This window comes from Ctenocephalides felis, unplaced genomic scaffold, assembly GCF_003426905.1.
Source record: "Ctenocephalides felis isolate EL2017-DRISC unplaced genomic scaffold, ASM342690v1 CF-g0.4_SCAFFOLD_01886, whole genome shotgun sequence".
Classification (NCBI taxonomy): domain Eukaryota; kingdom Metazoa; phylum Arthropoda; class Insecta; order Siphonaptera; family Pulicidae; genus Ctenocephalides; species Ctenocephalides felis.
Window position 1 is genome coordinate 45,087,661 of NW_020538040.1, and position 12,660 is coordinate 45,100,320.

At 28.7% G+C, this 12,660-nt stretch overlaps 1 protein-coding gene across 1 annotated transcript in view; it reads left to right on the top strand.

Annotated features, from left to right (window-relative positions):
* The window catches only part of LOC113375009, a 35,291-nt gene extending 23,185 nt beyond the window's left edge, over nt 1-12,106 (top strand). The window contains exons 3-5 of the mRNA XM_026614963.1: nt 2,502-2,584; nt 8,816-8,912; nt 11,919-12,106. Of these exons, the coding sequence (XP_026470748.1) occupies nt 2,502-2,584; nt 8,816-8,912; nt 11,919-12,106 (368 nt within the window). The remainder of the gene's footprint in view (nt 1-2,501; nt 2,585-8,815; nt 8,913-11,918) is intronic.
* Nucleotides 12,107-12,660: the final 554 nt, after the last annotated feature.

Consider the following 12,660-nt stretch of genomic DNA (forward strand, 5'->3'; position numbering starts at 1 on the left):
TTTTCTGCCGTTATATACTCTAAATACATGTTTATTTGTGTATATAGATTAAGTTTTTTTTGGATAGTTATTATTATTTATGATTTTATTTTTCTGAATTAGACGATTATTAGACTTTGTCAATACGTATGCCAACATCAAAATCAGAATTATACAATAGAGTATAGCGGACCTTAAAGGTCCACAAGTAAAAAGGTCCACCACGGTTTCTCAAAAATAAGTGAAGCATAGTATTTTTTAACATTACTATTTTAAAGTAGAGAGAAAGAAAGATGTAACCAGCCATTGCCATAAATCGCGCGACTTTTGTTGTTAGTTTTTTTTTGGTTTTTAACACTCATTTCTCAAAAATAAGTAAAGCAAAGTATTTTTTAACAATTCTGTTCTAAAATAGAGAGAAAGAAAGATGTCATTGCCATGAATCGGTCGACATTCGTTGTTAGTTTTTTTTGGTTTTGAACAATGTTGTTTAGTTTATGATATCTGATACAATTTCTAATTATATGTTATTTAACTGTTTCATGAGGCATATTGCTATTTTTAAGCTAAATTCAACAGTTTTTTACATAACTTGGGGATAAAAGGACCAACGGAACCAAAGGTCTGAATAATGACAAATTAGTAGAACAAGTTTAAAAAGCAAGTTTACAAAAATTAAATTAAATTAATAGTTATTCCAACTCTGATGATGAATATTTCTGACGAAATTCTAGATGAGGTTTGTATGATCTTGTCAAAAAAGGGCACCTGAAATATGTTTTTCAAACAGAAGTTGTATTGTTTGTAGTAATTATGCTTAATTAAATGATAAGTCTGATTATGATAAATAAGAGATATAGCTCTTCAAGCAAAATTTATCATAACAGCAAGAATTGGTATTTATTATTATAATAAAACTTTATAACTTTTTAAATTTGTTGTTCACAGTTGTTGTTGTAATAGATTGCGTTGCATTACATAAATAATATAGCCATTTATTCATAAAATCTCTTCAAAATTAAAAATAAAATAGTGGGCATTTTGCCCCGGCTATTCAGTATAAAGGGACAGATGACAAATTTTAGGAAAATTGCAAAATCATATTTCTACAAAGATGAACTAGCTGAGAACTTTACTGAACATAGTTCGATAGTGGTTCGTTGGATATGTGTTATTTGTTTCTTATGTCTAAAAGTCAAATTGAATCTTTGTGTCCCGTCTTACCCTATGTATATATATATATATATATATATATATATATATATATATGTACAAGTGTATATATATCCATTTTGAATTTAGTTGATTTCTGTGCATTCTGGTATCCAGCAGTGCGGCAAATGGGAAAATTAATAATGAAATATATTTCAAATGCCGATGTTCATAACAAAATCATGTCACATCATACAAAGTCATTGAGTTGAAAGTGTATTTCCATTACTAATATTGTATTAATAATCCATTATCACTATTGAACGCATTGCGGAGACAAAGTCTTTAAGCTCTTTGAAAGATAATGACAAGTCACGAAACCGCAGCAAAAAATAACTTTACTATACATAAAAAACATTAAACTTTTACGACAGGCTTCATTCCCAGAATCTCGTATCGTAAATGTAAATTATGGTTAATATTGTGTTTATTGCAAGCGTAACTTATTATAAGCATTTATTTTTAATGAAATTGATCATACAAAGCCATGCAAAACGCAACTAACTTGCATATTTCATATGAAATACTTTTATATTCTCCGTAATTGTTAGGCTTACAAGCTAATAGTAGACTCTATAAATAGCAACATCTCAATTTAATAATGACTAAATCAAACAATGTTTCGAAATATGAGATTATTATTAACTTTAAGGTTTATATAACAAAGTGATACAAAAAAATCTGCACTGTTATGCATACCAAGGGTTATGTACAATTTTCACTAAAATACGATATTGTAAAGATGCAATACGGTAAATTTACTGTCTAGTAGTGGGCTGGGAGGTTGTTGTAACAGTTATTTTAATGTTAATATATCATGAAATTTACTGATTATATTTCTACGAAATGAGATGGAAAGATGCTGTAACTATTTCCCAAACGAATCAAGTAAAAATAATTTTATAACTATAGTTCATTATTTTACAATTAATCATTCTCAAAAAAAATTTGGTGCTATAACTTATCTTATGTTTTGGGGCTAGTTGTAACATCTAACGGGGCAAGTAGTAACGACAGAATTGCATTCTTGCATTCTATAACTAGCTTCAAATTTTGTTACAACTAACCCCAGATGTGATTTTTTTTACATTAGTCAAGATAAGCATTTAAACAATTTAGCAAATCACAAAAATAGTTACGCATTATCAAAGATTGATAAACTTGAAACGAAATAAGATATACGAAATTCAAACTTAGTCGTATTATCTTAGTATTACCATTATTTTGAATATATAACAGTCTTAGTATTTTTAAAATAATTTAGTACCATCAAAAACCAATATTCATGTAATTTTCTCATCAATTTTCAGATAAAAGAATAAGAGAAACTACATTGGATTCAATACGTGGAAAGCAGTTTCAAAATATAAGCATGTTGATGAGTTTATTGGAGGTACAAATATATTGAATATTATTTTTATTAATAACTTAATATAGTAAATACATTTATTTATTATTGATGATAAATTTATAATTTAATTCAAAGCAGATAACAGTGATTTGAAATCGAAAACAACTTAAATTAGATTGACTCAAGTAAGCTCATAATTAAACCAGGAAATAAATATTCGGTCAATGTCAATGTGGCAATTTACGCATTGATATCATAGCAATTAAACATGCACTTGGCCTATGCGCTAATTTCTAATGCATAGTTTAGTGTATCTAATTTTAGAAAGGATTTATGTACATTCTATATCTACAAAATATGTTGGCTGATAATAATTATTGCAGTAATTTAAATTTGTCAATCACTGGTGTATCGTATTCATGGATTAATAGGATAATATAATAAAAATTATTATTATTTGTAGGATGGTTTTCTGTAGGTGGTTATCTGCAGGATCACCAAGAAACACTTAGGATATTTTATTTAGTATTTCAGTTTTTTAGTCCGTAGGGTTATAGCAATCGTCCTAAAATCGCAAATGAAAATTGTTGCATATCTTTACTTTTTGAAGGTTTCTGAACATTTTGGAAAACTTGATCGTTAGTGTGGATGCAAGTTTTTGTTTACGTATAGATCAAGTGACTTCAATGGGTATCAAAATTCCTTTCAATTTAAACAACTTTTTTTCTGTTTTTTTCAATAAATACTCAAATTTTTCAAATGTTTTTAAAATTTCCAAAAATCCTCAAAAAACTTTTTTTTCTTTCTAAGCTTCGAGAAATTTTAAATAACGGTATGGGAAGTTCCAGCATTCTGCCTTAAGGGGGTATTCTACTGTAGAATTTTGAAAAAATCGAAAAAATTTTTTTTTCATATTTTCAAAGTTTAGTTATTCAAAAATATGTCATTAAAAGGATTTTTCAAAATTACGATTGTTTCCTGAGTTATATCCGTTTTAGTGACGTGGCCTCGGTTCGGGTCAGACCGAGTCTCAAAACTTTGAACGCGTTTTTCTCGGAACTACTTTTTTCGAGCTGGCGGTAAGGATATCTCGAGTTCTAATGAACCGATTTACTTCAAATTTGGAGAGGATCTTCTCTATACATTGCTTTATCGCATGGACCTCTCCCAAAACTATAACTTTTCATTTAGTATTTTTAAAAAATTCGGAATTGTTAAAAAAAACATGAAAAAAAATATTTTTTTTTCAAACTGCCGCCATTCAAACAAAAATATTTTTTTTGACTTATCCAAGGTTCATACGATAGCGACATCTATAATAATTAAGAATCCATCTATTTTTTATGTTTCGGATCACCAGGAGGGTTGGAATCATGCACGCCAGGACACCCTCTTTTTTTTTGAGCTTCCACTTTGACTGCTCATAACTTTGTGAATTCTAATTTTTTTTCTTTAATATTTTTTTTATGTAATAATAAAATATCAATAAACAAATGATGAAAAAATCGATAGTAAAAATATCATTTGTTTCCTTTATACAGCGCTTCAAAAACCGGGCAAAATTCATGCTTCTACAGTAGAATACCCCCTTAAGGCACGATGCCATGCACCACTAGTTTAGTATATTTCACTGCAGAATATTTAACATTGCTGGCCGTACAATATTAAAGTTTATAGTGCTTTTCTGTAAACAAGTATTATAGTATTTGTTTCAGAAAACGTGACCGAAACTCATATATCGAACAATGATCAAAAATAATTTTTTCTACCATATTGCTTATATTTTGTGCCCGAAAGTTGTTCTTAGTAGTTTTGCTAATTTTGTATCAACGCACAATTGTAGTGTATATTTCGATCAAATTGAAACGTTTCATATTTTTATTTATTTTTTTCAGTTTAGTTCTATTTATTGAATATTAATTTTATCAATAAAATGATGTTATGAAGTTTGCGAATTTGATTAACTTTGTTTTCTAATATTTGTTTATAGATTAAATAATTTGTTTTTAGTTACAGTGTCATACAATTTATATGTAAAAACATATATTGCTCGATACTTTGTATCTGTATTTTATCTATAGTTTTTATATAGGATAAGGGGGAGAATTCAGAATATAAAGTCAAAATTTATATTTGTTTTCATTTATTAGTCAACTAATGGTTTTACGGTTTACGTACCTATTTGAACATAAAATATATAAATCTTCGTAAATTGACGAAATAATTTAGTACCGAATTTAGTAATTACTATTTTGTAAAAATGATAGAAATATGAATATTAATTTTTAAAAATATAACTTACCAGTTATCATAGTTATTTTCTTGAAAATATTCGGAACGTTCAGATATATACTTATTTAATTTTAGCAGAAATGTTAATCGATATATCTGATATGAATCAATCAACAATATTTGCTAATTATTATTACCATCATATCGCTAGTTAGAGCAAAACTTGTTCAATTAATTAAGCACGCAAAAAGTGATATCATGTTCATGTAAATGTTTTAAAAGTTGTTTAATGATATTACTTATATTTACAATTTTCTATGTTATCTGCATTAATCTTACAAATTACTTAGAATTGCATAATTTGTGCTCATTTACCCTGATGCATTATTTCTTGCTCGTATTGCGATTTAGTTATTCCTTGCCGTGCTTATTTACTTGATGTAATTGCTTCTAGATTTTGATCGTCATAATTTATTGCCAAGTTTCTTTATCGAATCTCGATTTCTTAAGATAGACATGCACGGGTAGTTTGATGAATGGGCTGTCGTTGCCATACGTTTTGTTGGCATCGACTCCTAGTTTCTCATCTAATTGATATTTATTAGTAAACATTACAAATCTGTTACAATTTTTTAAACATATTGACCATCATATTAGTTTTGACAGATTTTTATGAATTATGTTGAAAATATGACATTAAAAGTAATAATTCATTCATGTGTATATATATATATATATATATATATATATATATATATATGTATATATATATATATAACAGAGTCTAATATTCGGGCACAACATCAATAAAAAACTAGTTTATTGTCGTCTATTATTAAAAAAGTTTAATATTATAAACCGAAACTGAATTACCATATATCAACAAATCGTCGAATTAGAAGAAATGCCAATAAGAAAATTTTAGAAAAAAAATGGAAATTAGATACTCACCGAGTACCAGGGACAGTGAGTTTCCACTTTCCTCAGTGCGAATCTAAAATATAAATTCTGAACAAGGCCGCCGTAATCATATTTGATATTATAGTAGCTGGAAGAAAAGAAAATTAAATTGTAATTTGAACTTTTGTCTACATAAAAGTTCAGAAATACTGTCTTTAAATACGATGAAATAGTAATAAAATCCAATCATACAAGATAAGAGAGCAGATCTCAACCATCCACACTCCCAGGGATGGATGGTGTGACAGGCATAAAAATAGTTTAAAAAACACTAGGTATAAACACCAAAATAACTTTCATGGTCAGAAACGACTTTATTATCAGAAATATGTACACAACACAACATAATTGTTCAAATAAAGCTTGTAAATATAATATAACAAAATATAATAAATCATATTTTCTTATACAAAGTTAACAAAAAATTTTTGTAAATTTTTCTTTCTTTTCTCTTTAGATTTGTTTTCTTAGTTTAGTACATGTCACAACCGTACCCACAAAATTTGTTACAACCGTACCCAAAAGCACACTTTTGGAAAGAAATCATCGTTATGATCGAGCTAAATTATCTATGCAAAAACTAGCAATTAGAAATCATCTCTATGATCGAGCTAAATTATCTATGCAAAAACCAGCAATTATCTTGATGGTAATTAACTATTAATGTTCAACTTACAGCAAAATAACAAACAAAGTAATTTATCTGTATACAGTTATTATTAAAAGAAATTGAACGAAAAACTTACTTTTGACTGTTCAAAAGCAATGTGGTCTACAGATCATGTTAACGTAGGGGCCGACTAAAAGTATTGATGGAAACTTATTTAAACAAACATACTACATCTTTATTCCCTTGAAACCCTTTCTCAAAATCAGTATGGTTTAGCTATTATGAGGACTGTCACTACTGTACCCTGGCACAAACGTACCCAGTCTCTCCTACTGGGGAAAAAGGAGTAAATAAAATGGACTAACCAAGTTGCAAATAAGGAAGTACTATCAGATTCATTTTGCATAAAGCGCTTGCTACACGACGCCATCGAAAGTAAAATAGATGGTCTAAACTCGATTCGAACAAAAAAGAATGTAGATGATTGACGACTTATGCATATAAATGAAAATACCAAGAATTGAAAGCCCACGCACAAGATACAGATACAAGTTACTATGAAGTGGAAGTTTGACAAGTAGAGAGTAGGAAGTATACTTGTAGAGCTTTTTTTACTTTGGGTCTGTTTTCGGGAAAAACACCAATATTAAACTTAAAAATAACAATAATAAGAATAATAATAATAATATATAATTACATGTATATAATTAGTATACGTATTATGCCCGCAATTGTTATTAATTACTAAACCTTAAGGGCGTTATTCGAAGACATTATGATTTTGTATTGCTAAGTAAATTATAAACTTGCTAACATTCCTACTGCAGACAATTATTGGAGTCAATAAAATTGTTACGTCCTTCAAAAATCTTTGGATTTTGGAATAAGATCAAATATTTTGTATTTTGGCATAGTTACAGATGGTATTATTCTGTGAAATGTACTGCATTGGAGAATTGCGTGATTTAATCAAATATTTGCAAAATGTTATCAAATTGTGCAAAAATACTTTCTAGAAATTATTGTGCTGTTCGGAGGACTGTAATAATTATTAGTTTATTAAGAAAAGCCATTTCTCTGTTTTTATCTTTACGACTTTGTATCCACTGTTTTGAGTCGGCTTTGCGCACAACCTGATATCGAGCAGAAGTGATATCCACTATCACTTAAAAATAAAAATCAAAATATGTTTTCAAGTGGCCTTTTTTGGCATTGCTGTAAATAAAATATATATACATACACATCAATACACTTACAACTATCGGGTTATCTTTTGATATATGATTTGATTTCAAAATACATATACACAACAATATACTGTTATTACAACAATATATACATACAATATTACTGTTGTTTTTTCATTTTGTTTTTGTTACATTATTAGTACAGGCAAATACAGGTCATAATATTGAACAGATCGTTTTTGTCTTTCTAAAGGTGAAAGAGCTTCCAAATATATTCTTGACCGATTGCTTGACCCTTGACAATTTTATTTGCCATATTAATACTATTGTTTGAATACTTTTTTCACATTTATATTAAAAGTTGCATTATTCTTTATTAACTTCCCGTAGGGTAATTATAGTAATGGGCCGAAAATTGAAAATGAAAATGTTTGCATTTCTGCACGTTTTGAAGGTTTCTGAACATTTTGGCTGAAAACATGAATGTGTGTGTGTGTTTTGTGTGTCCGCATTTTTTCGTTCACGTTTTCGGGCGCACGGATCAACCAATTTAATTGGTTCAAAATATATTCAATTCTTGTTGATAGGGAGATAAAGAGCAAACAGTGCAGAAAATAGAAATCGAGTTTTTGAGAGAACGGAGCATCCGATTTGAATGATCTAAAAACATTCAATTTGTAATGATTGGGAGAAGTGGTGATTAGTTTTTGGCAAAGGCAGGTCCAGCCATTTCTAACAGAGCTAAATGTACAAAAATGACAGTTTTTGAGAGAAATAAGCATCTGATTTCAATCATTCAAAAACCTTTCTGCTTGTGTTGATGAAAGAATTGCTTTTGGAAAAAAAATTATTTTTTTTTTTTCAAAAAAATCTTTTTTTTAATTTTTTAACGTTATTGTTCTCATGCAATATACAGCTAATGTACTAATTTCAGCAAGTCTGTGTATTATTTTTTTTTGTTAATCATTATGCAACATAGATAGATCTATATAAAAATGGTTTAAATTAAAGAATTACGGCTATAAATTAGTCCCTATTACGACTGACAAATGTAAACTAAATGTTCTTAACTGGACAGTTGTAAATATAGTAGTGAATAAAAAAAATAAAGAAGACATTATTAAAGTCGGAATGATTTTAGGATTTTCTACAATTGCCTATTTTATGTACTCACAGAATTGTTCCAATAGTAGTTCACCTGCTTATTTCCTTGGCACCGATTCATACTATAATTGCCCGACCTATGATAATTTCTTTCTTTTAAAAGTTTGCGTTCTATTGCAGTTCGTTCGTGATACCGCCACGGCCTGCAGTATTGCCGGAATTCTTCACGAATGCGTTTCCGTGCGGGGAAAGGGAAAAAATAAAAATCGAGGAAAAGGTACTGTATTTTTGTTAATCGATTTTATTATGAAAATTAGTAAATATAATTAATATAAACAAAAAAAATCACATTTTTAATTTAATTTAGAATGTGATAACTTTTATTAATAACATTTAATTTAAAAACTAAAATTTAAGAATTTTTCAAAGTCATTTTTAGAAAAGTTACATTAAATATTCAAACTTATCCATGTACAGTAGATACGATGATCTACATCAGTGATTTTGTATTATAATAAAATATATTTTTAACTGCACTTAAATTACAGTAAATCTAGATCAGTTGAATGAAACCTGATGTATGCCAAGTACTTTCAAATGATGTCACAGTTGATTTCAAACTTTTTTAATCAGTAAAACTCTAAATTCTATTTTGTTTCATGATGTACTCAAGTTGTTACTCCATAATAAGATGGAAAAGTAAATATATATGCTACTTTGTATATATGGTAGAGTGAGGCTTAGGTCCGCGAGTACAAAGTTCCACCACCGATATCGAAAAAAAACAGTAAAGTTAGGATTTGCTTAGTTTTCGAGACCTTAATATAATTTTTCAGTATACGTCATTTATTTGTTTTATAAAATGTAATGTGAGAGTTCTATTCAACAGTTTTTTTTATATAATCTCTATAGAAACTTACACTTGGGTGGGGTAAAAAGAACCAACTGAACCTTTATCTTGGCAAAGGTGTAAAAGATAAAAAAGGGAATTAAGTTAAAAAAGCAATTTTACAAGAGATACTTTGAATAAATAGTTATTCCATATCTGCTGATGAATATTTTTGAAAAAATACCAGATCGAGGTTATATACAATGTTATCTCTGTAGTAAATGGAGCCATGAAATTTATATTTTGCATTGGTTGAATAATGTAAATATTATTTTGTAAAATACTCTTAAAATTAAAATAAGACAGTGGAACTGTTTGCCCCTGACCGTCCCAATTTACTCCGCCTATGGGGCAAAAGAGACAGTTTAAAATTTTTTGAAAAACAGCATAAAATACATTTTTAGTATGATAAATTAGCTGGGAGTTTTTCTGAACATAGTTAGATAATTGTTTGATTGATATGTGTTATTTGTTGTAATATAATTGGTTTGGTCTTTACAAAATAATTATTCAAAGTCAAATTGGATCTTTGTGCCTCACCCTACCCTATGTAGAAAAATTTATTTTTTCTTAAATAGTAATGATATTGTATTAATCAAAAAAATCTATTCATAAAACATATTATTTGAAATCTTGTTAGCAAATATATCGAACTATTTTATTCAACGCAATAGCATATTACATTATTTGGATTATTGTTAAGAAGTTAAGCTAAACGTGAAGTAATTACATTATATATGACTGATGTTTTTAAATCAAATATTCATAAACAAATTTAGTTTTATTCACAGGGAAGATTAGTACGGTTTCATTTGTATAGAAATGCAGTTTAAGTATCGCTGAATGCATCACTCGTTCATTCCTCGTTTTAAAATAGATTTATTAACAGTTTAATTTAAAATGACATCATTTCTAAAAATGTTAGTATTGAATTTCAAAACTCTCTTCGAAAAAAGTTTTAATTGTTGTCTTTAATTATTATGAACATATTTTTGAAATTTATTTATTATGAATGAATAGGGCAGAAGAGCAATATATTGCTTCCAGACGTAATAAGAAAAAATGTTGTTTAAACTAACAATAAGAAAAGCTGGTCTCATATGTGAAATATTTGAAAGTATGAATTCCTTTTCAGAACTGTTCCGATTCATTGATTCGAATCTGTTCAATTTAAGTTCCTGTATGCAGTTAAATACATACAATCGCAAGAAATTTATCAATTTAAATTTAATCATTTAGTAGAGGCGTGATCAGTCGTTTTTAAAATAATAAGGAAATATTACTAAACTGGATGGAATATAGTGCATGTGAGTGCATGTCATGTGCACATCTAATTATGAAAATTTTATAGAGAATTTGATAATATTTATACAATAAATAATTCACTTAATTGTGGGCTAACAATTGCCAGTTGGTGGTTAAAAGTTTAGCTTTTGACAATATGTATAAATACTTCTTATTAAGTTTTATAAATTTCATGTCAGCATAAAATTCATATCAAATATTGTTAACAGATTAACCAAAAATTAATAATCTTTTACTTGATTCATGGGCAATGATTTGATTTCCTAGTAGTACATAAATATTTAATATGATACATAAAAAAGTATGGATATTTCAAATTATTTTTATTCCATTTTTTTCTATTTATTATATTAAAATCTTCAAATCTTTGACTTTGTCTAATTTTATAAACACATGTAAATAAATCCATTTTATATCTACCATATTTGTTCACAATACGAGGATGTCTTAGGCAAAATGTCACGCGCTAAACTAGCTTTTCTTTCTTTGTATGCGTTATTTGACGAAAAATTTATGCTGATTAAATTAATGAGAACATTGATTCTGTTACTTGATTATATAGTTAGTTCAATTAATTTACTCTATAATTGAACTTATGACATCATGCTTAGGGGTTAGGCTTGCAAATTGAATAATAAAATTACTCAACGATGCCAAAACTAAGTTTTACGATTTCTAACAAGTTCATCATAATGCATATAGAAAATTTCCACACAAATTGTGGATCATACACAAATCCAACCAGCCGAGCGCAGCCCAGTCCATCAAGATTTTTTTTTAATTGAACAGCGATAAGAAAATCGTTGTCACTGTTGTCTGACAACAGGCCGCTCGAGGTGGGTATCGAACCCGGGACCTCTGAAACAAGTCCCGCCGCTCTTAACCGCTTACCTACGGGAGAGCCCTTGTCCATCAAGATGACTTGAAAAAAAATATGTAAACCGCCGCACCAGTACGTGCGGGCATACCCCGTACCGAGTATGTCTGATGTGTCGTTTTCCTATTTTGTTTTGACACCACTAATTTATCAAATAAGACTGTTTTAATTTTGATTGACAAAAATAAATATAAAGAAAAAAATTACTTCAGAGGCTCGGAAGGCAGTAGCTGTTTACATCGTGAGCATTGGTGGTACTGTAACTATTATACGCATGGTTTCTGCACTCTGCGTGCGAACTACAGCTGGAGGAGCAAGTGCTGTTCAACAAGCTGCAAACGAACAACTTTTATATGAATTGCTGTGGTTGCTTGCACAACTTGCACAAAAAGGCAAGTGAAATTTCAATAAATATATGATATTAACAGTAACTTGAGAACTATATTTTGCATGGGAGTATCTATTTATTTCAAATTCTGTTTTTTTTCTAATTGAACAGCGATCAGAACCACGAGTTCTGTTAGCTGTTATTAGTGCAAATTATACTAGATATTTTTTTCTCAATAGATCAACCCAGCGGTCAATCACTATTTTTGTGTTAATTATATATATATATAGATCGAATATGTATATTTAATAGTTTTGGCATAATTCAGAAAAAAGTAAAAGTAATTGGCTATAGTTATATTCAAGCATGATTTGAGGTACTGTTCATTATAATATAACTATACACTCAGGGGACGATTTTGCCGTAAAATAGACCAATGTTATGGCAAGGCTATGTTACATAGTAAAATGGTACTAAAAACTTTCAAAATGCTATGCGGTTGCTGTGCTGTCAGGCGTTTTAGATAGAAAACTTAACCTACGCACAAACGTCAAACGCACAATTTTATCATAAATTCATCTTTGTGATGTGGCACAATATAAGCTACATTTTATGTTTAAAACGCC